Consider the following 27,141-nt stretch of genomic DNA (forward strand, 5'->3'; position numbering starts at 1 on the left):
TCACTGTCCCTTTTGTCCACCTTTCTCTAGCTAGCTTGACCTTAGGACCTTTGTAGTAACCGTTTTTTTCTACTTGAATGCTCCACTTACCTTAGATAGCTGCATAGTTGTCTTCCTTCATGTCATCCAGGTCTTAACTCCAAAATCATCTTCCTAGAAAGTCCCTCCATGTTATCCAATCTGAAACAGTCCTCCAACACCGCCCTCACTCTTCATCTTGTGCTTTATTTTAGTAATTTTCCTTGTCACTGTTGGGTATTTCCTTATTTATTTGTGCATTTTTTTCTAGATTATCCTAGTAATTCAGTGAGAATGAGAACCTTGTGTCTTTCTATAACTTTCTAAAAAGTTATCTCCTGCACCTAGAGCCAAACCTACACATAATTAAGTGCTTGTCCAAATAAACTAATAAAGAGTATGGCCAGAAAAGATCACTCTAGAAATGAAGATGTCTTCTTAGTTGGTGTTTGCATTCTTTTTATAGAGACCAGAGGAAAAGATTCCCAATCCATTTTAGAAAAAGGTTTTAAAAGCAATTCTGACTAGTTAGGGGAGAAACATGAATGGGATTGTGATACAAGGTTTGACCCTAGAAAAGCCAGATTGGCATTGTTAAGTGCCATCGAGTTGGTTCTGAGCAAATTTGTATAGGGTTTCCGAGGAGAGGCTGGTAGTTTGAATTGCTGACCTTGTGATTCAAACCGACCTTGCAGTCCAACGCGTTAACCCATAGCGCCTGTCTCAGTTAGGACTCCGTTTTCAAACTATCGTATCTTAAATTGTTGTTGTTAAGTGCCATTGAGTTGATTCCGACCCATAGCGACCCTGTATAGGTTTCCAAGGAATAGCTGGTGAGCTTGAACCACCGACCTTGCAGTTCAAATGACTTTGCAGTCTGATGCATTAGCCCACAGCGCCACACCAAGACTCCTAGCTTAAATTAGATGTTTAAAATTATGTTTTCTCGTTAGGAAAAAAAGGTTATTTTGAACAAATAAACAAGTTTCAGCATTAAGGGATCTTTGGAATTCATGCAAAAAAGAATCTACCACAGCTTTTTCTGCAGAGGGGGTATAGCTCAGTGGTAGAGCATTTGACTGCAGATCAAGAGGTCCCCGGTTCAAATCCGGGTGCCCCCTTGCCTAGCTTTACTACTTTTAGAAATCTTCGGGTTCTGGACCTCAAACTGTGCCCTTAAAATAAGCCTGATTATTTCGAGCAATAGGCAGTGTTTTTCTCGTAATTGCTTTTCAAATGTTCCCCGGGCCAGAGAAAGAGCAACAACCTACAAGTCTGAGCCATGTACCATGAATCACCGGCGAGAAGTTCACGTGTTTTCTGTTTTAAAACAGAAGGAAGGTGCTGAAGTAGTCCCATCCTAAGCTGCGTCTAGCCCATTAATTACCACCTGGCTTAATGTTAGTTGTTAATTTTAATTTGCTCCTGGATAAAAATGGCGTGGTGGGAAACTATTATTTTACCTAGCTTGTATTCTCACCCGGACAACTAGAAGAAAGAATCCAGGTTTACAAGGTTGGCATGCTCTTTTTTTTTTTTTTTTTTTTAAACAGGACATAGCACAGGTACTCGATACAGAGTGAAAGTTAACTATTATCACCCTTTATTATCTTGGCTCAAAGGTTAGAGCTTCTATAGGACATCTTGCAGGTATGTAAGTTCGAGGCCTGTTGTTGTTGTTGTTGTGTGCCATCGAGTCGGTTCCGACCCATAGCGACCCTGTATAGGGTTTCCGAGGGTGTAAATCTTTACGGGAGTAGAAAGCCTCATCTTTCTCCCGCGGAGCGGCTGGTAGAGCTTCTATAGGACATCTTGCAGGTATGTAAGTTCGAGGCCTAGTGTTGTAAAAAGGGCGATTTGAGTCTTTGGTTGCTGTTAAACGCAGTCAGGTTCTACTCAAAGCGACCTTGTATAAAGTTTCCCGAGGAGCACCTGGTGGGTTTGAACTGCCAATCTTGCAGCTAACAGTCCATCGCTTGTCCTACAGCGCCACACTAGCATTTTTTTTTTTTTCTCTCTGCATTTCCAATTCTGCCACGCAGTTCATAGTAATGGAAATCATGTTAAAAAAAAAAAGCTCTTGAATACTCCCCCGGGCCCGGAGGCATGACACAACCAGATTCCAGGTTTAAAATATCTTGCAGCTGCCCTCTGACCTATGCAGTATGCTTCTCCCTTTTCCCATTATTTTTACTTTTTTTGGGCAAAACCCAGCCGAAGGGGATGTTTCTGCTTCTCCGTTCTTCACACTTTACATTTTCCTCTGGCCAGCAAATATCTGTTCCCATCTAAGTTATGAAACTCGGTGACCTTAGTTCAAGCGGTTCTCAAACTGTGTACCCCGGGAAACAGCAACATCAGCTTATGTGTGTGAATTTATTCGATATGTAAATTGTTGGGACCACTCCAGTCTTACAGAACCGGTCTAGGGTACTTAAAAAAAAAAAAAAAAGTGTCCACTTTTTTTAATTTGGTTTAAATTGGAGTATTTTAACATGCTCTCAGGTGATTCTGATGCCCTCTCAAGTTTGAGCACCACTGTATTAGTTTATATCCGGTTGCATCAGGTTAAAAACTTACGTTTTTAATTTTAAAAAAGTTTACGGGTGTTCACTGATCATTTGAACGTTCTCGAAGTGCTTTCGGTCTACCAGTGTCATGATTAATACGGAAGGGTGATCACAGCGTGGCCCTGTCTCCAGTAAGATATTAAAGGAAGTTGAAGTTGGGGAGGAGTTGTCTCTGAATTTTCTCCTTTTGACCCACCTCCCTACACTCTGGTCGGGAACCGAACGTCGACTTGCGGAAGTTATCCTGACCGCTAAACCCGCACCTGAAACTGACTGGTCGATCTAAGGCTGGCGGCTATGGCCGCATGAATCCGGGACCCGCTGGCTGCTTTTGTACGTGATTTGTGCGCACACCTCCCCCTTCTTGTTGCCGAGCACAAAGCAAAACCGAAAGCTTTCCGCTAAGGTTGGAAAATGAGGAAGGGACTGATAACATTTTTCTGTTTTCTTTTAACCCAGAACTCAATATTAAAATAAGAGAATTAAGAAAGAATGAAAAATAGAATTACAGTAGTTACAGAAGAAGGGTGAAGGTAAAAAAAAAAAAAAAAAAGCTACAGAGGGGGCACCCGGATTTGAACCAGGGACCTCTTGATCTGCAGTCAAATGCTCTACCACTGAGCTATACCCCCTCGCCGTTGCTAGGCTTGGAAATGGCTATTTTCAGTACTAAGACACGCTTGCCATTGCCATACTGAATATGAAGAGTAGGGATTAAGAGAAAAGAATGGAGCAAAGAGGACGAAGCGGAAAGCAGAGGGTGTCCGAATCCGGAGTACCACGGGAAAAGTATATTGCTGAGAGCGCAGAGCTGGGGCGGGAGGGACAGGTCCTGCCCTACAAATGTGGGAAAAGGTGTGTGGGGGGAGGGGAGCTGAGGGGCGGGGCATGGGGGGGGGTGTTCCCGTTTGGTCGGTAGGTTCAAGTCAGGTACTAACGCGTACAGCAAAGTCCCCGAATAGTGACTGTCCCATGGTGAATTTGGTCGGGCGTTCAGGACAGGTTAGCGTGATTTGCCCACGTCCTGCAGCCTAGATATACGTCTAGATCCGTTCCGCACTGTCCCCAGCGCAACCAGGGCCTTGGGCAAAGCTGGTTCCGCGCGCCTGGCTGCCGGGCACGGCTCTCCAGGGCCCAGTCCACCAAGGTGTGACGGGGCGCGAGGATTCTTGGGACGCACCTTGTTGCACACCCCCGTTCCCGCAGCCCTCCCCGGAACTCGCTCCCGCGTAGCCCGACATCGCCCGGGGAGCGCGCGCATCATCGCGCTCGCCCCTGCCCGCGCCCGCGGCGCGTCCCCGCCCCAGTGCAGCCCCTCCTCCTCGTGGTGTTTATTAGGGGAAGGAGGGCGGAGGCGGAGGCCAGTTCCCCAGCTCCAGCCTCCGTCGCCGCCGTCTGCTAGTAGCAGCCGCGGTCGCCTCCCGCCACTTCGCCCGGGAGACAGAAAACGTGCGCGAGCTCGGGCGCCCCAGCTCCATCGTTTCCAGGAGCCATGAACCCCAACTGCGCCCGGTGCGGCAAGATCGTGTATCCCACGGAGAAGGTGAACTGTCTGGATAAGGTGAGTCCGGGACCACAGACGCGTTTTTTGCAATCCCTGAGTGCTCAGGTTGGGGGAGGAGAGAAGGCTGGGTCTAAGGCGATCCCTGAAGGAGGGAAGGGAGGGCGGTGTCATTGGGGTGTAGGGGTAGACCCCACTCTGGAATCCAAGAGATCCGGGGCGAGGCGAAGAGTCCACGCGTGGTGGACGCCACTCCAGGAGAAGAGTGGGCTCTGTGCGCCTGGGTTGGGAAGATGGGAGGGGAGCGGGGAAGCTTGCCCGGTGGGGATGTATTTAGGGGTGCAGTCCCGCCCCTTAAGGCCGGGAGAGGAGAGGAGACGGCCGCTCCCTCTCCCCGCTGCGCGGAGCGCCAAGTAGGCGGAAGCGCGGGGCGCTGGGGGAGGGGGCGGGGCAGGGACTGGGGGGGCCCCAGTGTTGCCGTCCCCTTTGGCTGCGGATGACCGGGCTTTTTGGCCTGGAGACTGAGGAGCGGAGGCTATCAGTGGGCGAGTGTTGCCTATGATGATGGGGGCTTCGGATAAGGACCCGCAACCCACTGGGTCCTTTTTGGACGACCGGAAACCCCTTTGGTGATTCGGTGGTTAATAGACTATCAAACCTCCTCCCTTCGCTTCCTAACCCCCGACTCCGATTAAAAGCCAACTCCCGGTTGCTGGCCGGCCCTGCCGGAACGGGGCGGGGTCGGGTGCTGGAGTGGGGTGTGTGGGAATATTTCGCTGAAATCTCCTAAAATTGTGCTCAGAGCCTGGAGATCAGCTTGTAGAACAAAGAGCTAACTTTTCACAGCAGGTTTCCCCAATGGAGGGTGGGGTTGGTTGAGTTCAGGGGAAGATATGGAAAGTGGAAGGTATTTGAGGGGGGAAAGGAGGGTGGCCTTGTGAAAATTCATTGTCCCTGGGCGCCCTTATACGTGCCATCGGCCCCCCACCCCCATGCTGGACTCCGTCTGGTTGCCATTATACTTTTGAAGGTGGCGGCGGGAGGAGAGTAGAACTGGGTGTTTCCAGCACAGTTTGGGTCGGATCCGGGCCTCTTGAAAGCTCCCTAAGGCAAAAATCTGATCTCTGCATCCTTTTCCCGACAGGGGTAGAGGTCCCTGGGATTTTATTCCTTTTTCCATTGCGCCTCTTCACCTACTTGCCAAAGCTGGCTCCAAGTTCAAATATTCTCTCACCTTTCTGTCTGAACTGGTAGAGGTATTGGGGCGGGGCTACAGGGTGGAAGAGGGGCGCAGAGCCCTTGGGGTCAACTTCGTTGCTGAATCCCCTCCCCCGGAGCTGGTTTTGTTTGGGAAAAGAGATAGCTCACCGAATACTTTGTGTCTCTCCTCCCCTTTGGAACTGAGCTTCCTATGTGACCCTTGGCCTCTGAGTCAGGGTGAAGGGGGGTAGGGTTCTGAAATACATTTGAACTTGCTCTTGGGGGAAGAGGGCATATGGAAATTCAGCTCTTTCACTGCCCCTCCTGACTTGGCTGGGCAAGAGGAGAGGAGGGAAGGGACATACATAGGAAGAGGGGGCAAGGTGTTGACCTCCTAAAGGCCATTATAGTCTCTGGAGGATGGGACTTGAGCTTGGAATGACTAGTTCAAGAATTGTGCCCTTGAGAAGTTCTCTGTCTTTGCACACTGGGATTTTTTTCTCTACTCTGGTGGTAGGGATTTTGACCTCTGAACCTTGAGTACCCTATGCTCCCCTTTTCTCCTCAGTCATGAGTTGGGAAGAAGCTATGGACACTTTCATCCATGTAAGGTCCATGAGCTGGAGGGATTGCTAGGCTGGGGGTGGCGGGGAGACTTGGTCTTAGTTTCAGGTCTGCTCCTGCCAGCTTTATGAATGGCTCTGGGCCTCAGCGTGATCATGGCATTTCCGTGGGGGCAATGCACTTGACAAGCACCTGCCAAAGTGTGTGGACTGCATTGTGCTATAGGCTGTGCCCTGCCTACTTCTTTGGGATCCTGTATCTAGCCCCACGTTTGACTTCCTTCAGTGCTGTGTCAGAATGGAGGGGGCAGGGATCCCTTAAGGTGTCCTTTGCACCTGTTTTCTTGATCCAGTTGGAAGAGGACTCTCAGATGGCCGTTGTCCAGGGGACTAGAAGTTGGTGATTCCTCCCTCTTTTTAGAGCCCTTCTTACAGGAGGTGGCCCTGGGGAGACCTCGCCCTCTGCATTGAGCAAGAGGACTGGAATATTCAGCTATTGGATTTATTATTTCCAACCCCTGCAGGCAGTCAGGCCAGGCACCTGGAATGGGGAACTGGTGTCTGGAGGACATTGTGCTGAGACCTGGGATGGAGAACATTCAGTCTCAGAGGCACTGTTTCTAGTCAACTTCCTGAAGCTTTGCATTTTCAACATAATATTGTTTCACAAGAGAATTCACCTGTTTCCCTACAAGTCCCCTACAGCACTTAATTTGTAATATAGCCAAAAGCACAAGCTACTTCTTCCGGATTAGCCTTTTCTCCTCCCTCAGCCATATCTCCCAAAGGTACAGGTGTATAGAGGCTGTGTCACCTTGACTGACGGCCTTGCCCCCCCAACCTGCAGTACCCAGTGTGCACTGCATGCTGGATAAATATGTATTGCTGATGATGGTGTTTGAGGAAGGAGGTCGAGATTTGCTTCTCCAGAGGACTTCTGGGATTAGGGTTGGGGGAGAAACAAGGTGACCTCATTCCTTCCTTCATTTTACAAATATTTATTGAGCACCTACTTTGTGCCAGGCACTCTAAAGGGCTGCCACAGGAGCTTAGGCAAGGGAAAGAGGCCTTATCTTTTCTGTCAACCTCATATCCTCTACATTCTGAGTGAGGTGGAAGGTTTGCATCCCTGGCCTCATTAGAAAACTTTCTGGGGACCTGCGTTGTCTTGCCATGTCCCTCTTTGCCAGTTTGCTTTCACCGGCTCCTGAAGCAGGTGGAGACATTGAGGAAGGTAGAATATTGGTCTACCCATAGTTCCCCTGGAATCCCCTCCGAGGGTGGGGCTTTCTGCCTTTGGTCATTTGAGCTCCTGGGTCTGGGGCAATAAGGAGACTGGACTGGATAGTGGGATGCCTGGGTTCCAGGACACAAAAAGGAGACAGAGCTGTGGCTCTGTCATTTTCCTAGTTTGAGGCTTAGAGGAGCCTACTATGATCACCTTGTGATCTTCCATTCGTATTATCCAAAACCCATTGCCTCCGTCATGGTTTTTATTTGATACTTATTATGATGTGTTAGGTCTTGAAAGCAACTTCACAAAGCCAGTGTTCCTCCTGAAAATGACCAATCTCAGGAACAGCAGCTGAGCCTTGGACTGGTGATGTGGCTACTGTCTCTTAGTTGGAGCTGGAAGTTAATGCTCCAGTTCTTCCTGCTTGGTATGTTTGCAAAAAAGTCCTTTTAGTTAAATTGTCTCTTGTGTGTGGAAAGTGGGTCCCAGCCCTTCCTGACACTGGGCAGCTGGGGCACTAACAATAAAAATCTCTTGGAATTTGTGAAGATGCAGCAAAGGTTCAAAGAGGGTCTGTGTCTTTAAGCCAGCCGCCCAGGTGGCCAACCGAGCTAGGTTGGTGACCTGACCAGGGTGGGGCTAGTGCTGGCATTGCCCCTGGAGGAGGAAGAAACTGTAATCCTGGTTGACAGGAAGGGAGGAGAAGAACTTGTATTCCAACCCTGAGTCACAACCTCCCCAGGACAACCCTGGTGCAGAGGGCAAGGTGCCAGGCTGCTGTCTCCATAGCAACCTGAAGCTTGCTGCCCTTGTTCCCCGGCCCCTGTCTCCTGTAGTTAAAAGTGGTGATTCAGGGAGGATGAGGACAGCCCAGGTGATGGGGATTCCAAGCAGGGCTTCTGCTGTTAGCAGCCTCAGTTTGCCTTTCTGTAGAGTAGATTGCAGCCCAACTAGGAGCTGGGCTGAGAGGTTTCTAATCACCCTCAGAGGTTTGGTGTGGGTGTAGTATGGGTTTCTCTGAAGATAGGGTGGACTTATCAGGAAGTAGGAGGGATTCAAGTTGCATGCCCAGAGGTGTACTTTGCTCCCCTGAGTTACAAGTTTAGTTTCTGGAATGCTTGTCTGAAACCTTACCTGGGGCCTCTAAGGAAGGGGGATGCTTGCTCTGGGACCTGACTAGGTGCCTGGAAATCGTGGGGGGGGGGGGGGGGGGGAGAGGCAGACATTGTGGGAACATACTGACTTATTTCCTTGTCTTTTCACCAGGTGCCCCTCATTTTAGAGACAGGGTTGGGGTCTCTTTCATCTTTTGTGTCCTGGTGTCTGATTTAGGTTGGACCACAGGGACTGTTAAGTGATTTGTCCTATTCTGCCTTCTCTTCCCCACAGCATTTCTACAACCAAAGAGGGCAGAGTGGCAGGAACTGCTAGACTTTCTTTAATGCTGGGGCCCTTTTCCAGAGAGGAGAGGGAAATAAGTCACATGAAGCAGCCTTAGCTCATCATTCCTTTCAGCACCTCAGTGAGTCTTTAGATCCACTATACAGATATGGAGACTGAGGTCAGTAATAAGCCCGAAGACATTCAGTCCACTTTATAATTATGCTCTGACTTTCCTGAGCCCTGGTGGCATACTGGGTTAAGCATCGGTCTGCCAACCATAGGTCAGTCGTTCAAACCTACTAGTAGAAAGATGAGGCTCTTTCCTCCTGTAGAGATTTACAGTTCTGGAAATGCTAAGGAACAATTCTAATCTGTCCTATAGGATTGCTGAGCTGGAATCAACTTGAAGGCAGTGGGCTTGTTTGATTTTGATTTCTTTGATCAAAGGGAACAGGTGACCATTTCCCCAGCTTCTAATGTGCCTAGTTCTAAGCAAGGGTTCTTTGGGATGAAATGAAGAGCTACTGGTGGAAATGGGCATCATCTTTGCATTGTGGCTCACCTTACTCCAATCGCAGCCTGGAATGCATCTTGTGGAAACCCCCAACCTGGTCAGTAGACTCAGGCCCCCTACTCCAAAGGATCTGATCATCTGCTGGGGCAGGGGGTTCTGCCTGTCTGCCTTTTGTCTCCCCCAAGTCAATCAGGAGGTCCCCCAAGCTGGGACAGTATGTATTCTGTGTATGTGTGTGAAAGTGGGTCATGGTCTGGATTCCGGAGAATGTTTTTCCTGGCAGGCCCCTGTGGGGGTGGGTGGGGGGAGGCAGGGGCCCAGGCAGGGGCATGTGCGGCTAAGCAGGCAGAGGCCAGCAGACTGGGTGGTGACAGAGCTGGGGCACTCTGCCAGCACCTCCCAGTCATGGGGAAGGGAAAAGAGCTGTCACTTTGGGGGCTCTTGGGGGCAAGGGCTACCCTGTTTCAGTCTTTCATAGTATGTATTGGGGTTAGGTACCAGGAGGAGGCTGGCAGTTTTGAAGTAGTGGGTGCTCTGGGATAGACCTGGAAGGACTAGGGTTTGGGGGCTATGACCACTACTGCAGACTCAAGCTTAGACCAGGCATCCTTTGCTTCCAGATTGGCAGCTGGCCATGTTCCCAAAAGAGTCATTGTCTTATCACAGTGTTTAATAGTCTACCATAAGAGATTCCTTTGGGTCTCCTTGATAGGGAAAGTACTGTATTAGAAGCCGATTACCCCCTTAAATGACCCTCGTGATCTCTGGTGGGCTGGAAGGAGTGCTATCCCAACTTTTCACCTGCCTTTTTCTAACCCCTCCTCCAAAGTGTCCCAGAAGCACCACTTGGCGTGGGAGACACACTTTGAAAAACACTGAGGGAATTCCTTGACAGATGGCCAAGAACCAGTCCTGTGACTGGGTTCCTTTGAAAGTCTCTCTTGACCCTTTCTTGGTTCCTGGCCTCCACCTTTTAGGGATCAGAAGTATCCTTGGCATCTGGGAAGTGGACAAGGACAAGTCAGCCAAGTCACCTAGCCATCCTGGATTCTGGGGTCCAGGTAGATGGACCCCTAGTTGAGAGCCGATTTCAGGGTCTCATCTTGGGTTCCAGGGGAAGCTTCATAATCTCATTTGCATCGATTTGCCTTAGCAGCACTGTTTCTCAGGGGTTGGGTCACTTCGTTTCTCCTTCACTTCCATCTACACTTTACTCTCCATTAGCTGCCTTGGATTTGTTCTGATTCAGTGGTTGCAGGTCCCTGAACTTTGTTAGGCTTTCCCTCTCCCTCACTCTCAAATACACACATTGTAATTGTGGTTGAGCACCTGCATCGCAACATACACACGTATATGTCCAGTGTGGCCCACTGAGCCCCTGGCTGAGCTTCATACCACTGTGCCTATGAGAGGTGCCAGCTGATTCTCCTTTAATCCTCACAATGGTCCCAGAAGGGACAAGTATTCTACAAATGTAGAAATAGGCCCAGGGGTGTGGGATGCTGTCCACAGTGACATAGATAGGTAGTAAGGGTGAAACTTTGATGGCAACTATGGAGTGTCAAACCCAAGACTTTAAAGCAGAGCTCTTCATTCCTCTTGGGGAAGACAGGCTGTAGGGTGCTCTGTTACCCGATAGCTCACCCTGGGCTGGGAGAAGACTGAGGGGAGGACAAAAAGGATGTAGGTGTTGGTGGCTACAGCTTGGGGTGCCCACCTCGTTCCTCTGGTCAGACTTCCACTGGAAGTGGGAGCTCTTGGAACTGGAGCGTCTCACTGGGGGCTCTGGTGGGGTTTCTGTCCTTGTGTATGTTGCAGGGCTTTGAACTGGTTCATTCCAGTTCAACCCCTGCTGAGAAGTTGCATTTCCATCACAGATATATTGAATCAGAATTGACATTTTAACAAGACCCCCACCTGGTCGATATATATATATATATATATTTATATATAGCAGGGTGAATGTTGTACTGAGTGGTCCTGGTATGGGAGCTGGGAGTGCCTGGTTTTTGGGCCTGGGTACGTGGGGGCTGGGCTGTTCTCTGGGCCCTGTCAGGCCAGAGGAACTATCCCTTCTTGTTCAGTAGCTGCTTCTTAGCAAAGCTAGTGCAGCTTTGCAGAAGCCATTATGCCTTCCAGGCTCCGGGGCAGGAGAAATGGTCTGGGGGAGGTGGAGGCGACCTTTTGGGGGCTGCTTGCTTCCACTGTAATCTGTGTCTTCACCACTCACCCTTCAGCTCAGCCCCTTTCCCTCTCCTGACAGCTCAAATGGCTTACTGGTGGGGGGCAGGGAAAGGAAGGGGAGTGTCATCAGCTGCCAACGCCTATGATCTGAGATGTCCTCAGCTCAGCCAGTGGAATTCCATGTTCTCCCCATAGCTGTGGGCCTGAGCCAGACCCCCCGGCTATGGAGTCCTCCTCAGACCTGAACCTTGGTTCTGAGCCCCCTTCCTAAAGTCCTGATGTCTGACCTGTGTTCTTTCCCTGACTCTGTCCCCAGTTCTGGCATAAAGCATGCTTCCATTGTGAGACCTGCAAGATGACACTCAACATGAAGAACTACAAGGGCTACGAGAAGAAGCCCTACTGCAATGCGTGAGTCCTGCCCTGCCTGGGGGCCTGGGGGCCTGGGGGCACTTGGGCTTCCTCCCTGAGGCCTTCCGTCTTTCCCTCCCCTTTCCCCTTCTAACAACCACAAGGTGATGGTGCTGAGCGCTTTCACCCTTTACTCGTTAAGTATTGATCCTGTTTAATGCTCACAAGAGCTAGGAGAAGTGAAGGCTATCATTATCCCCATTTTGCTGCTGAGGAGGCTGAGGCTTGAGAAAGGGACTTCTCCAAGATCACATGACCAATGGGAATGGAATTCAAGCCCAGCCTCTGGATCATAAAGCAAGCATGTTCTTTCCACTGCATCCCGCTGAGAGAGGGATGAGTCTTTCAAGAAATCTGCCCTGGTTTCTGCCCAGTTGTATTTGCGTTTAGGAGCTTTTCCTCCCTTAGTTCTCCTTTACCACAAATTTCTGTCTCCTAACCTCACCTCTCTGTGATCACCTCTTTAGACCTGTATTTGGGGCTTCCCTCCAGAAGACTTTTGGGACCTTGGCTTGTGTTCTTCTTGGTGTTTATTCCTTGAGAAGTGGGGATGTCACAAAGAGTGTGGTGTGGCTGGAGGCAGGTTGTCTTGCTGCCTAGTGAAGGAAAGCTGCAGAGACAACTCTTCCTTTTCTGGTGGAGCTGGCTTAGACTTGCTTCCTTCTGCCCTACAGCCTACAGCCTGGGCTGTCTGGCGAAGAGGCACACCCAGTTCCAGAGTGCCACATCTTCCATGTTCAAGTTGACCTCATGCCTAGCAAGTGTCAATACAGTGCTAAATACATGGCACCTGTAGCCTGAGAGCCACCCTGCTGGGTGAGACTTCTGAAGGTCAAGTCACTTGTAAGTAGATGGCAAGATCGGTCTTCAGATTTAAAAAATTTTTATTCGTAGTCAGGCCAACTCCATTTGGGGCTTGCCTCAAAGCAGTTGGGGGGCTCAAGCTGGCTCATCATTCATCAGACATTACTGCTTGTCCGCTGCTATACAACCAACCTGTGCCAGGTGCTGGAAAAACAGATTTTGGATAAAATCTCAAGCTCAAGAAACAATATGAATGTTGTCCCTTCTGGAAAGGACTAGGGCACTGGGAAGTTTGTCACAGAATGAGGGTGGGTCACAGCTCTGTCCCAGCCCCTTTTTCAGCTGCCATTTCTCCTGTTAGCTCTTCTGTTCCTCTTCTCCCACTATCAACCCCTCCCACCCCCCAAGGGAAAAGGGACATTCTTCAGATTCTTAAGGGCTCACACAAGCCCTTGCCCTGATTCTTTGCTGCTTCCTCCCTCCTTTGGGGAGTGGGGTGGGGTTCAGAGAAGCTGGGGCAGTTAACCCCATGACTGCTGGATCACTTCAGCCTGGATCCCAAGACTCCTTTAGGAGGGGTAGTTTCTGAGTCTCTACATCTCCTCCACCCCACTCTTCCCACAACAATCTAGTTGGGCCTTGAAGCCCAGCGGGTGGCAGGTAGGGACTCTGCTTCTTGTCGCTTCCTAAAGCTTCAGTAGCCCAGAGTCAGTGAACACTGGAGAAAGCAATCTGAGGCTTGGCCTTGTTTTTCGCATGGTCTCAGCCTGGTACCAAAGTCTCCTACCCTCTTCTGAGGAGGCTGCAGCCAGTGAAAGTGGCGGCTCCTACAAGAGCTGGGGGTGCTCTTTACTGTAAGGGCCATCAGTTTGATTTTTGACCCTGTGACAGAGTTGAACTGCTCCATAGGGGTATGGAAGCAGATTATAGGTCTTTCTCCTATAGAGCTGCTCGGTGGGTTTGAACCACTAACTTTTTAGTCAGCAACTGATTGCGTAAACTTTGCATCACCAGGGCTCCTTAGGGGAGCTTTGGGGGAGGCAGAAGATGCTGGCCCCTCCCTGGATACCGTTTCCAACCTTTAAGGCAGAAGTGGCTCCTTCTCCAAGAAGGTGTACCCACCCCTTCCTTTACAAGCCTAGTCCCTGCAGCACCCAATTGACCCTTGTCCCAGCAGGGATATTATCTGGGAAGGGCCAGGGAGATTTGTGACCCAGCTACCTTACATTCCAGCAGTGGTAGCATCTTGCTCAAGGCATTTTACATACCCTCAGTCAGCTGAGCAATGTCTGTGCCTATAGGCTGGGGACTGGGGGGGGGGATCAGGATAAAGGCGTTGTAGACCAGCGTGAACTTTAGTTTCCCCATCTAGGAGCTGAAATGGAAATGAAAGTTCTATGAGGGACACTGGATCCTAGACCAAGGAGTGAGTCCCGGTGTGGCGCTGTGGGTTAATGTGCCAGACTGCAAAGCCGCTTGAACTGCAACGTCAGCGGTTCAAACTCACTAGCTGCTCAACGCAAATCCTAAATAGGGTCGCTATGGGTCAGAATCGACTTGACGGCACTTAACAACAACAACTGTTGCCTGGTACTTCCCCAAGTGTTTGCTGTCATTCCATTTTGTTTTCTTCCTGCCTCTGACCCCATCCCTTGGTGATATCCAGTTCCCGACTCTTGGGACTTTTAGGATGTATATTTTTGTCTTGGCCTGGGCTTCTCCACAGCACCACCCATTCCCGTTGCAGAGGGACAGGTGATCTCTTCTGGCACTTTGCTCAGGGAGTTGGGATCCACCCAGTGAATGTGTGGTTGGTGTACAGTGAGGCATCTACCTATACCTGTTTCTGGCCGCTCCCTGAGCCCCATAAGAAGCCAGAGTTCTGCAGGACAGAGATCAAGAGAGAACAATATCTTTCTTTCCCTTGTGGCTTCTCAGAACTGGGATCGAAGTTCTGATACATGACTGTAAGAAACTGAAAAGACGTCTTTCTCTGCATCAGGTTTATTTGGGGTGAGGCAGGGAGAGGACATCAGGGAGCCTAGTTCACACCCAGACACACATGCTGGGGCCGGAGAGAAGCTGCCAGGGAGGCCAACTGAATAGGCTGCATTTATGTTCACACGGTCCAGCTTGGCCATCGGGCATTGCTGTGGCAAGGTAGGGGCCTGCACGCTCGCTTTTGCATGATAGCCAGCAATAGAACTACTGTTGACCAAATTCTTTCTTGAAGCTTCTAGGTGGGGGCAGTGAGGCTGCTCTGTTTGTTAGAGAAATATTTATGCCCTCAATTATTTTTTGTTTTGTAAACTGGACTTTCAGAAAATGGGGCAGATTGGTCCACACAGCCAGCTTGGGACAAACCTGCTTCTTTGTCTCCATGCAAATGTAAGAGCCTGGAGCTTGGGGCAGCTTGACTGTTTTCTCCTCCTTGGGGAGAATCTATGGATGGCTGTCTAAAAATAGGCAGTAGAATTGCATATCAGGGAACCAACTTTTGGGGTGTCCAGTGGGTGTGGGCATGGACTGTGAGGAAAACAGGGTGGGTGTATGGGTTAGGAATTTATTAGCTACACTCTTCCGCTTCGTGTTGGCTGCAGACTTCTGGGGTCTGTTCACTTTCCCCAGCTTTCCTGCTCTGGGGTGAGTGGCTGAGGAGGGAGGGTGGAGATGTTCTCATGGTTTTGGGGAACCAAGAATTTTGGCCCTGCCCCTTCTTCCAGGTCCTAATTGGGAGCAGGGTGAGGTCTGTGCTGGCCAGGGCTGGGTGCCCAAGTGTCTTGGGATTACAGGAAACTAATTCCCTTTCTTTTAGTGACCTAGGGATTTCCTACTTCTCCAGAACTCTCAGCCTCTGACAGGGAAAGATGAGATCAGCTGCTGTAGGTGCCTGGAGTGAGCTGGGAGGGGGTGTGTGGTGTGTATTTGGGCGTGGAGGAAGCAAACTCAACCAGTAACCAGTTGCCATATTGTTGATTCCAACTCATGGTGCTCTACGTGAGTCAAAGTAGAACTGCGTTCCACAGAATGTAAATGACTAGTTTTTTAGCAGTAGATTACCAGGCCTTTCTTCCAAGGCTCATTTGGGCAGACTCTAACGTTTTGGTTAGCAGTGAAAGCATGTTAACTGTTTGCAACACTCAGAGACTCCTGGTATGCTCAAAGGGGTAATGAAGTGGTTACATGCAGCGAGGCAGCCATGTCCATTTCATTCTCACTTCCCCAGTCTTTACACTGAAGAATGTGAGGACCTCAGAGAACCTCAGGGATCACCTTGCCTCCTACCACCCACATATTATAGATGAGGAAACTGAGGCATGGCCCCTTATGGAACTTGGCAGAATCATTTCTCATGCCTTGCCATCAGCTGAAAGCTGTTTTCTTTTTCATTTTATCTCCAAGTCCTGAAGACTGGTAAGTTCCTCCTTAAGTCTAGCTTTGATCTTTTGACTGCTCATTCTTTTCTCCAGTCAAACAGTGCCTCGTTGTTGCTTCCATTCCCCACTCCTTCATCCCCTGAAGACTGGGGGGCAGGGGTGAGAAACTGGGTTAGAAGGGAGCCTCCTTTACCATGCGGCAGTAGGACCAGCAGGGGCTTTTGGAATCTGTAGCTCCTTCTAGGATGGATGGAGGGCTCATTTTTGTTTTTTCCTTTTCATTTTGGTAAAACCAAAGGCGACTTGGTGCTTTCACTGATGTATTTTTGTTCTTTCTTGTACAAAAAGTTGTGGTTTTGAAGGGGTCCAAGCCTGCTGGAGGGGTGGAATTGTGGCTAGGCTCTTAGGGTCTCTGGTCTGTTTTTGTTCTGCCTCTGAATGTAGCTGAGACAGACTGAGGAGTGGGACGGGTGTCCTTTAAAATGTCCTTGCTGCCCTGTAAGCTTCCCAGCATCCACTCTGCCCTTGTCGTCCTTTTGAGCAGGATAAACCCTCTTCTGGGGCAGGGACCTGGCTCCTGTCTTCTCACAGCCTCTTGAGACACCTACTTTTGAAGAGTTCTAAGTAGCAGGTGGATCCTGACTGGAGTGGTTTGGAGACCCCCAAAGGAACTGTCAAACTGGGCAAACTTGGAAACAGGGATTGGCTTTGAAGGTGAAATACCTTGTTCCCCAGCCTCCCTGTAAAGCACATCTTTTCTCAGAGCTCTGAGAGCTGAGGATGAATGACACAGACCAGTCTGTGTTGGAAGACGTACAACCAGAATGCTCGTTAGAAGCCAGGGTGGCCAGACTTTGTCTTTCACCAACCTGATAGAGATAGCAGCCTGTTCTTGGCTGTATGTACGGGGCACTGGCCAAAGTCCTTGATACGGCCTCAGTTTCTTCATCTTTAGCTGATAAGGCTTGCCTTTTCTAGCTCAAAGCCTTGTGTTAGTTTTCAAGGGAGACTGTGCGTAGGAGGCAGTATATTAAAAATTGCTTTGCATGTCTGTAAGTTTTCCTAATGACTGAAAACAAGAACGTCATACAGGAAGAAAGCAAAGGGTCATTAGGAAGACAAGGAAGAAAGAAAAGACCAAAATGGAGGTAAAAGAGCTGAACAGAAAATTTCCAGGAACAACTCAAGAAGACAAAGCCAAATATTATAATGAAATGGGCAAAAATCTAGAGTTAGAAAACCAAATGGGAAGAACAAGCTAAACATTTCTTAACCTGAAAGAACTGAGGAAAAATACTGAAGCCTCATCTTGCAATACTGAAGGATTCTCTGGGCAAAATATTGAGTGATGCAAAAAAGCATCAAAAGAGTATGGAAGGAATACACAGATTTACTGGAGCAACAAGAAATGGTCTGTGTTCAAGAGCTAGTATGTGATCAGGATCCAGTGATACTGAAGGAAGAAGTCCAAGGCATCGGCAGAGAACTAGGCCCTGGGAATTGAAGGAATACGAATTAAAATCTCTCAACAAACCGATGCAACACTGGAGGCACTCACTCATCTATTTGAAAGGCAGTTACCTGGCCAGCTGATTGGAAGAGATCCATATTTGTGCCCATTCCAAAGTGAGGTAACCCCAAAGGAATGTGAGAATCATTGAACAATATCATTAATATCACATGCAAGTAAAATTTTGCTGAAGATAATTGCAATAGTACATTGACAGGGAATTGCCAGTGGTTCAGATCCAGACAAGGATGTGGAATGAGGAATGTCATTGCTGATGTCAGATGGATCTTGGCTGAAAGCAGAGAATACCAGAAAAGATGTTCACCTGTGCTTTGTTGACTATGCAAAAGCCTTTGGCTGTGTGGATCATGACAAGCTATGGATAACATTTCGGAGAATGAGTGTTCTGGAACACTTAATTGTGCTCATGAGGAACTTGTACATAGACCACGAGGCAGTTGTTTGAACAGAACAAGGGGATACTGAATGGTTTAAAATCAGGAAAGCTGTGCTCCAGGGTTGTATTATTTTGTCATACTTATTCAATCTGTATGCTGAGCAAATAATCGGAGAAATTGAATTATATGAAGAAGAATGAGGCATCAGAATTGGAGGAAGACTCATTAACAACCTGTGATATGCAGATGGTACAACCTTGCTTGCTGAAAGCAAAGCAGACTTAAAATGCTCAGAAAATCAAAGACCACAGCCTTCGGTATGGGTTGCACCTCAATATAAAGAAAACAAAAGTCCTCACCACTGTAGCAATACATAACATCATGATAAATGGATAAGAGATTGAAGTTGTCAAAGACTTCATTTTGCTTGGATCCACCCTCAACACTCATGGAAGCAGCAGTTAAGTCAAATGGTGTATTTATTGCATTAGGCAAATCTGCTACATCAGATCTCTTTAAAATATTCAAGAGTAAAACTGTCAGTTTGAGGACTAAAGTGCACCTGACCCAAGCCATAGTATTTTAGATAGCCTCAGATGCATGAGAAAGTTGAATAAAGAAGACTAGAAGAATTGATGCATTTGCGTGATGGTTTTGGAGAAGAATATTAAAGGTACTGTGGACTGCCAGAAGAACAAACAAATCTGTGTTGGAAGAAGTACAGCTAGAATGTTCCTTAGAAACCAAGATGGCTAGACTTTGTTTCTCGTATTTTGGACATAGTTTCAGGAGGGACCAGTCCCTGGAGAAGGACATCATGCTTGGTAAAGTAGAGGGTCAGCGAAATGGAGGGAGACCCCGTAATGAGGTGGATTGGCACAGTGGCAGCAGCAATGAGTTCAAGGATAGCAGCGGTCGTGAGGATGGCCCAGGACCGACCGGGAGGTGCTGTGTATCAGAACCGACTCATCAGCACCTAACAACAAACAAGTTCCCTTGGTTGTCCTTCCCTTAAACCTTCTTTCCTCACCAAGTGAGATTTTTCCTGGTTTTACCATCATGGGTGCAGGGTCTTTCCTCCTCCCACCTTTCTGGAGGCTTCCTGCTCTAATGGGCGTTCTCTCCATCCCTGAGAGCAGGGATGAAAGGTGGGGAGGGGTTTCAGCAGAGAGCCCACCTGCCTGGAATGATGATCATTGCCTACTCCACGGAAGGGACTAAAGCACAGCTGTGCTTGGGATTCAGTTCCAGGCCAGAGTTGAAATGCTTCATCTCTCCACCCTATCCCTTGTCCCTTACCATGGTCCAGTCTGTTGTTGGGCCTGGGGTTCCAGCAGGGCCCCTCATCTATCTTAGCACCCATATTGACTTTTCCATCCATCTATCCATCCATCCCACTGGGGTCTGAGTGTGTTGGGTGGGGTGGGGGAGCTTGGATCTGAGCTCAGAGAGGGAACAAAAAGGTAGCTTTTCCAGTCATTGTTTCTGGAAAGAGGTCAGATCAGTTGGAGTTCTCTTGAAGTCAGTCATGTTGGTGGGGGGAGGGGTCCAGTGCTGATGTTCTTCTGCCTTCCCTTCTGAATAAAGGGACGCCCCTGTGCCAGTCTCCCTCTGCCTGCGCCTGTCTTCCTCATCTAAATTCACAAGGATCCTGTGGACACAGTCCCTTGGTTTTGCCTTGATGGGCTCCTCCGCAGTTGAGGACACCCTTGCTGTCTGTGTGTCTTCCCCCACCCCCATAGAACTCTCTTTGCCTGCTCTGTGCTGCTCTCCTGCCTGGAGCTGAGGATGAGGTTGCCATGGGAACCTGAAGCGCAGAGAGCAGGGGATGGGGAAGGCAGGGTTGTCTCGCCAGGGATGGGAGCTGTGGGGAGGGGACAGGGCTGACCCAGCAGGAACAATATAGACCATAGTCACGTCTACCTGCCTGGGCTGGGATTTAGGAGGTGAGGGTAGAAGTTCCTCTTTAATCTAGTTATCTGCTGCAGGATTAAAATCTCTCTCCCTGGATTAAACCAGCATCTAGGTTGTTCTTGTCCCTCCATCATTCGGATGGGATTATTGTTCCTGCTAGGGGAAGGGGGTCAGGTGATAATGGTTTCCTTAGCTGGTGTTTAAAGAGGACTAGTACCTGCCAACCCCGCCCAGAAGCAGTGAAGTCATTAGTGTGTGTGGGTATGGATGGTACAAGGTGACATTGTCAGAGGCAGTGTTTCCAAAGAAATTTATAATTTTTTATAAACATATCCTCACTGTTAGTTACAACAGCAAAAACAATTTTTATAAACCCAGTTTCCACGTGTCGATATACCTGTAAGGCTAAAACTATGCTAATTTACTTTTTGATGCATTTGACTGCTAACCACAAGGTCAGCAGTTTGAATGCACCAGGAGAAAGAGGAAGCTTTCTGCTTGATAAAGATATTTACAGTCTTGGGAACCCTACCTACATCAGCTTGATGGCAGTGGATTGACTTGGGATAATATGCTTTAAGGAGCCCTGGTGGTGTACTGGGTTAAGCATTATTGGGCAGCCAATGGCTTCTGGTGTGGCACTGTAAAATAAGCACTGGACAGTGAACCATAAGGTTGGCAGTTCAAACCCACCAGCCGCTCCTTGGAAACCGTATACAGGGAGCTGTGAGTCGGAACCAACTCGATGGCACTTACCAGCGGCAGCAAGATTGGTGGTTTGAATCCACTAGTTTTTGGGAGGCGATGAGGCTGTCTGCTTCTGTAAAGATTTACAGTCTCAGAAACCCCATGGAGTAGTTGTCTTCTGTCCTGTTGGGCTGCTATGAGTGGTAGTATGTTAATGTGCTCGGGTCAGAGCTCTCATATTTCCCAATTACAGTGATGTTTGGAATCATGTGGTTTCATGTGCTGCTGTTTTCATTGTTGCGGTTTTATAGTTGCTGACTTTGTCAAAAATTCTGGTATTTTAGCTATAACATTGTGATAATTAGTAGTTGTGAATCCATATGAATAACTTTTTAGTAATTAAAGGAAACGAGGAAAAGTGAAAAACTCTTCCTCTCAGCTACTAATAATGGTATAGAAAGATTTTGTAAAGCCATTTTTATTGTTAGTATTATATAATGTAAGAAATAATTACATTTAAGCAATTTACTTATTAGTCTGTGATCGGAGTCCTGGTATGGTGCTGGATAAGTACTAGATTGTTAACTGCAAGGTTGGTGGTTCAAACCCTTCATCTGCTCCTCAGAAATACAAGGTCGCTATGAATCAGAACTGACTAGATGGCACTCAGCAATTCTATGTCGAAGATAGATGCTAAACATTACTAAGGATTCTGTGTGGTTTGGTACTGGAGGAGGCCCGTGATGGGAGTGACACCAACCCTATTGACATCACTGTCCAGAGGCACTTGCTGCATGTTGGAAGGTCTCCTGAAACCTGTTTTAAAGACACTTTGGGTGAGGTGTGGGGTGGCAGAACAGGGGAGGGTATGGTGCAGCAGGTGTGTGAGTGTGGTCTGTGGATCACTGTTGTTTGTGGCCCCGCCGTGTTAAGGAGACAAATGTTGCTGCAGCAGGTCTATCTATACATTCGTTGTATTTGAGAGAATCAGGTGTACATGTCTGACTGTCCTTGGATCCCTGGAGCGGGCACTTCATCTTAACACTGTGTCTTTGGAGGCTAGCAGAGAAGGGTACAGCTAGTATCAGATAGGTCTGAGACAGTGAAACTAGCCCAAAGGGGAAACGGATTTGCTGATCTCACCCAGCAAGTGAGTGTCAGAGCCACTTTCTAGCCACCCCTGCCCTCCTTGGTTCAGTTCTCCAAATCCAACCCCAAGTCTGGCCCCTGCATGAGTGGCAGCCAGAGGGAAGTTGTGTTTAGCAGGTAGCTCTGGCCCCCACCAGTATCTGCTTACCTCTATCCTTCCCCTCTGAATACTAACCAGCACAGTCCTCTCAGGATTGGCCTTTCATGTGCTGACCCAGAGCCGTCCTAGAGGTCTTTTCTGCCATCACATTTTAGGCTGTAACCTCCCTTTTCCGCCCCCTGAGTCTCTGCTCATGGTTGCTCTCATCGTCTCACCCTCCCCCACGATGCCTTCTAAGTGGTTCATGTGTGAAGCCCTCCTTTCTAGAACCTTTGGACCAGTCAGTACTACTAGAGATCTCACTTCAGTTCCTTTTACTGTTCTAGATTCCCAGCTGATTCTTCTGATCCTTGGAGCTGCTCAGCTGTGGGTGGCCCTGGCTGCATGGAGCTGGGCCAAGCCTGGGGACTGGACCCACAGCCTCAGCCATGCATTCATTTCTGGGCCCTTTCTGTTACCAGCTGCAGGCACCTGTGTTTGCTCATTTTTCTCTTCCCTCTGCTTTGGAGCTCTGTGTGGGCTGACAGGGAGCTAGGAACCTAGTGAGGTGACAGTAGCTATTGGAGAAAAGGGCACAGCTAAAATGATCTGAAAGTAGCCCAGAAGGGAAATGGACTTGCTGAAGTCACCCAGCAAGTGAGTGTCAGAGCCACTTTCTAGCCACCCCCGCCCTCCTTAGTTCAGTTTTCCAAATCTACCCCTAAGTCTTGCCTCTCCGTGAATGGTGGCATAGAGGAAAGTTGTGTTCAGCAGGTGGCTCTGTCTCAGGAAGATGCAGGCGACTGGAGAACATGCCGTGTTTGGCTCATATTCAGCTAGAGGGTATGGTAATTAACTGGGCTTGAAGGAGCACCCCAGGAGGTAATCCATCTCTTGCTGGGTCCAGCTTGTGCGATAGGGATCTATCTGCAGGTGCTCATGGTGGAGTGTGGTCACTTAGTCGGACTTCAGATTCCTGCTTGGAGACCCCCGTGTCTCACCTGTGGCTCATGTGGAACCCTAGTCGTTTCATGTACAAACACAGACTTGAAAACCACAGTGACTTAGGGCTGCCTCTACTGTAGCTATTTTACTGGGGGATCTGATGTGATCTAATAAGATGTAGAAGACCTGAGTTCTATTCCCAGCCCAGCTTCAATACCTGATACGATATTAATTTATTCAAGATATATTTATTGAGCATCAGGTACTGTTCTAGGAATAAATCCATGAGCCAAAGAGACCCAACAACTCCTGCCCTCATTGAGACATATAGGAGAGAAGATAACAAGCTACCGTGATACATCGTTCATTATAAAGTCTATTGTAAGTTGAAACTAATTCCAGGGCACTGAATAACATTAAATGATAAGTACCTGAGGCCAGCGTGCTCTTTCCTTTTCTATGAAATGAGAACCACATGGCCCCCGAGGTCCCTGCAGACTCTACTCTGTGGGCCACCCTACCCTAGCTCCTCCTACCCTCAAGCTAGCCCTTTTTCTGGAGGACAGGGCCCTGTCCTGTGTATGGGTAGTGGAGGGGGCTGGGCTTTGAAGATACTGTCTTAACTGCAAATTTGAATCCTATCAGTTATTGGCTGTGTGTTCTGGCCACTTTGTTTAACCTCTCTGAACCTCAATTTTCCCACCTGTCAAAGGGGAACAATGATAGTACTAGACACCTAGGGTGCTTGTGAGAAAATTGTGACCCAAGGCACGTGGGCCCTTAGTACAGGGCACGCATTAACTCTTCTTACCTCTCTCTCTGCTTAACAACATTTTTGGCCTCAAGCTGGCCTTTCTGCCGACCCTCCAGTTAAGTTGGACCTTGTTAGTCATTTGAAACACTACTTCGGGCATGTGCACTCTCATCACTGCCTTTAGGAAGCCCCTCTGGATATCTCTGTTCCCTTTTTCCCTTTCTCTTTTCCTATCTCTGTATATCTCTTGTCTTCTCTACTGGTTGGTCTCTACTTCTGATCGTAACTGATGACTTAGTCATGCTTCCAGGCTCTTGTTCTGTTCAACCTGGTTGGATCTTCCTGGGTGACCCAGACCCATCTAACTCCCATGTGGTAGATAGACTAAGGCATGAATTATCCCTGAACAAGGGTTATCGGAACCCCCTCCCCTCCCAAGAGTGGCTGGATGGCCTCCTTTTGGTGCTGGATAGTGCTCCCCTGCTGGTCACCCAGACCTGATGTGTCTTCCCAGTTTGGCCGGCCCAGGCTGAAGCTAGAAGCTCTTGCTTCATCCTCAGCCCTGGACTGTGGACACCTTGATCTTGCTCCTAGGGTGGGGGTAGGGGCTGTCAAGGTTTAAGAGGAAGTGGCTGGGAGTGAGTCCAGGTCTGGGTGAAGCCTAGCCATCTTCTCTCCTTCCCCAGGGTGACGCCCACTCTGTTTTTTTCTGTCCTGCAGACACTACCCCAAGCAGTCCTTCACCATGGTGGCTGACACCCCGGAAAACCTCCGTCTCAAGCAGCAGAGCGAGCTCCAGAGTCAGGTGAGGGGCCGGGCTGGCGCTGTGGCCTGCTGGGGAGGCTGTTGCAACCCTGGGGGGGATTTGGCAAGGGCTCCTTCCCCCTGTGGTTACTCAGCAGGGCCAAGGTGCTGAAATCCTAGCCCTTGTCTTGTCTCCCCCCCTGCACCCAGTTACATCATGCTTCCTGACCTTTGCAAGGGAATGGGGGTAGCTAAAATGACTCCCTTGGGTTGGAAAGTGAGGGCGTCTAGTCGTCTTTGATATTTCCTGACCTGTGAGAGTTCATGTGGCACTCTAAAGTCTGCCTTTTCCAGCAAGCAGTTCTCCCCCTACTCTTCACACCCCCTTGCTACCCACCTACAAAGGGGTGGGACTTGGGGAAGACCGGGATGAACCCCACTCTCCAGTCTCATGCCAGCCTCAAGTTCCACAGCTCTTCCTCTGTGCTATGCCCCAGACCTCCTCCTCACTCAGTAGGCAGAGTGGAGGGGCCTCTCCTGCAGTTTCTCCTTGGGCCTTGATTTGCCTGAGCATCTGCTGAGTGGGGAGAGGGATGTGTCCCTGTCCTAGGAGAGGAGGCAGATTCCTGCCCCAGGGAGGACTCAATCCCCCCCCCCCCCCACTTCATTTCATTTCATTTCAATAGATTGCAATCCCCTCCATATAACCTCTTGTTTCCATTTTACCCTCCTGCCCAGCCCATCCACATTTTTTCCTTAGGCTAATGCTGTCCTTTTGATCTTGAACGGTTGACCATTCTAAGTGATCATATCTTAATGTTACTGTATATTGTCTTCCCTGTCACCAAAGTTAATATGGTGTGGTGCCGTAGGATAAGCACTGGACCACAAGATTGGTTTGAACCCCAAGGTTGATGGTTCATACCCACCGACGCTCCTTGGAAACCCTATAAAGGGTCGTTATGAGTCAGAAGCAACTTTCTGACACTTAACAACACCACAACCCCCTTGTGCTTTGCAGTCTAGTGCTGGTTTTACAGTGCCACACCAGGAGTCACTGTGCGGTGTCGCTATGAATCGGTAGCAACTCAAAGTCCTGTATCAGCAATAATAACTCAATAACCAGTGAGTTATTCTTCCTTCCCTCATACCCCTGGTAACCATCAAAAAAATGCTTTAGTTTGAAAACTTTTTCATGACTTTTTACAGTAACAGTCTCATACAGTATTTGCCCATTTGTGATTGACTAATTTCACGCATCGTAATGTCCTCTAGGGTCTTCTGTTCTGAGTTCTTTTGCAGAGTCATCATTCTTTTTCCTTGTTGCATAGTAGTCCATTGTGTGTATGTACCCTAGATTGTGTAGGGTACATTCTTTCATTGATGGGCATTTTGGCTGTTTCTATTGGGAATAGTGCTGTGATGAACATGGGTGTGCCTATATTTAGTCATGTCATGGCTATTTTTTCTTGAGGATATATGTCAAGTGGACTCCTGGTGTGGCGTTGTAGGATAAGCAGTGGACTGTGAACCACAAGGTTAGCACTTCAAACCCACCAGTTGCTCCTTGGAAGCCCTATATAGGTTTGCTATGAGTCAGCACTGACTCAGTGATACTTAACAGCATCTTTATCTACCTAGTAGAGGGATTGCTGGGTCATACGGCATTTCTTGTAGTCCTGGGGGTGATGCTGTAGGATAAGCACTGGACCACAAGGTCAGCTTGAACGGCAAGTTCGGCAGTTCAAACCCACCACCAGCTCCATGGAAACCCTGTACAGTGTCACTATGAATCAAAACTGACTCAATGGCACTCAACAACAACAACACATTTTTTCTAATTCCAACATAGTGGTTGCACCATTTTACACTTCCACAAGCAGTATTTGTTGTTTTCTGTTATTTTGAGCATTGGTGTTGATGCTGACATGAGATGGTATGTCGTTGTTGTGATCTGCATCTCTCTGGAGTCTGGTATGGTGCCGGACCGTAATAAGGTTGGTTGGAACCAAAAGGTCTATGGTTCAAACTCACTGATCACTCCTTGGAAACGCTATACGGGGTCATTATGAGTCAGAGCAGACTCGCCGGCACTTAACAGCATTTTTTCATTGGTTTGTTGGCTGTCTGAATATCTTGTTTGGTGACGTGTGTGTTCATGCCCTTAGCCCATTTTAAAATTGGATTTGTCTTAATTTTTGTTGAGGTGTTGAAATTTTCTATAAATGTTAGAGATTAGTCCCTTGTCTGATACGTCATTGCCAAAAATATTTTCCCAATCTTTGGGTTTTTATTCATTCTTTTGGTGAAGTCTTTTGATGCATATAAGTGTCTAATTTTTAGGAGGTCCCAATAATGTTTTCTGTCTTCTGCTGTCTGTGTGGGTTCAGTTTTGTTTGATAGTGTTATTTATGCCAGGTATCAGAGTCCCTAAATTTCTATTTTTTCATTGCTGATCTAGTTCTAGGTTTTACATTTAGGTCTTGAATGCACATTAAGTTTATTTTTGTATATGGGGAGAGATATGGGTCTTGTTTCATTCTTCTGCAAATGGATTTCCAGTTTTGCCAATACCAGTTGTCAAAGAGACTGTAGCTTCCGCATTTGATGTGTTTTGACCCTTTGTGAAAAATCAGTTGACTGTTGGTGGTTGGATTTACTTCTGTGTTCTCAATTCTGTTTCATTGGTCTACGTGTCTTTCATCGTACAGTGCCCCAGGTTGTTTTGACCACTGTGACTGTCTAGTAAAATTTGAGGTTGGGAAGTGAGAGGGCTCCTCGTTTGTTCTTTTTCAGTAATGTTTTGCATATCTGAGATCTCTTTCCTTTCTATATAAGGTCAGTGATTAGTTTTGCCATCTCTCTACGGAATGATGCTGAGATCTGCATTGGGACTGTATTATATTTGTAGATTGTCTTGGATAGTGTTGACATTTTCACAATGGTAAGTCTTCCTATCCATGAGCATGGGGAGCATGGACTGCAAACCAGAAGATTGGCAGTATGAGCCCATCAGCCACTCCACGAGAGAAAGATGAAGCTTGTTGCTCTGACAAAAGATTTAAAGTCTTTCCCTTAAACAAATAATAAATAAGGGGGAATCTGATGCAGACCGTGCAGATCCGGTCAGGAGTACAAGTCCCCGTGGGCCCAAGCGTTGCTGACCATCCAAACCATAGGCTCTGAGGATCAGACTTTAGCC

General features: G+C 48.3%; 1 protein-coding gene and 2 non-coding genes across 3 annotated transcripts in view; 2 read left to right on the forward strand and 1 right to left on the reverse strand.

Annotated features, from left to right (window-relative positions):
* The first annotated feature begins 1,067 nt into the window (after positions 1 to 1,067).
* Positions 1,068 to 1,139, forward strand: TRNAC-GCA. Its single transcript has one exon. It is a non-coding gene; the product is annotated as a tRNA-Cys (tRNA).
* Positions 1,140 to 3,148: 2,009 nt separating this feature from the next.
* Positions 3,149 to 3,220, reverse strand: TRNAC-GCA. Its single transcript has one exon. It is a non-coding gene; the product is annotated as a tRNA-Cys (tRNA).
* Positions 3,221 to 4,080: 860 nt separating this feature from the next.
* LASP1 (LIM and SH3 protein 1) overlaps positions 4,081 to 27,141 on the forward strand; it is a 58,411-nt gene continuing 35,350 nt past the window's right edge. The window contains exons 1-3 of the mRNA XM_006832538.1: positions 4,081 to 4,149; positions 11,484 to 11,578; positions 23,916 to 24,000. Coding sequence (XP_006832601.1) covers positions 4,081 to 4,149; positions 11,484 to 11,578; positions 23,916 to 24,000 — 249 coding nt within the window. The remainder of the gene's footprint in view (positions 4,150 to 11,483; positions 11,579 to 23,915; positions 24,001 to 27,141) is intronic.

The sequence above is a fragment of the Chrysochloris asiatica genome, unplaced genomic scaffold (assembly GCF_000296735.1).
Source record: "Chrysochloris asiatica unplaced genomic scaffold, ChrAsi1.0 scaffold00007, whole genome shotgun sequence".
Lineage (NCBI taxonomy): Eukaryota > Metazoa > Chordata > Mammalia > Afrosoricida > Chrysochloridae > Chrysochloris > Chrysochloris asiatica.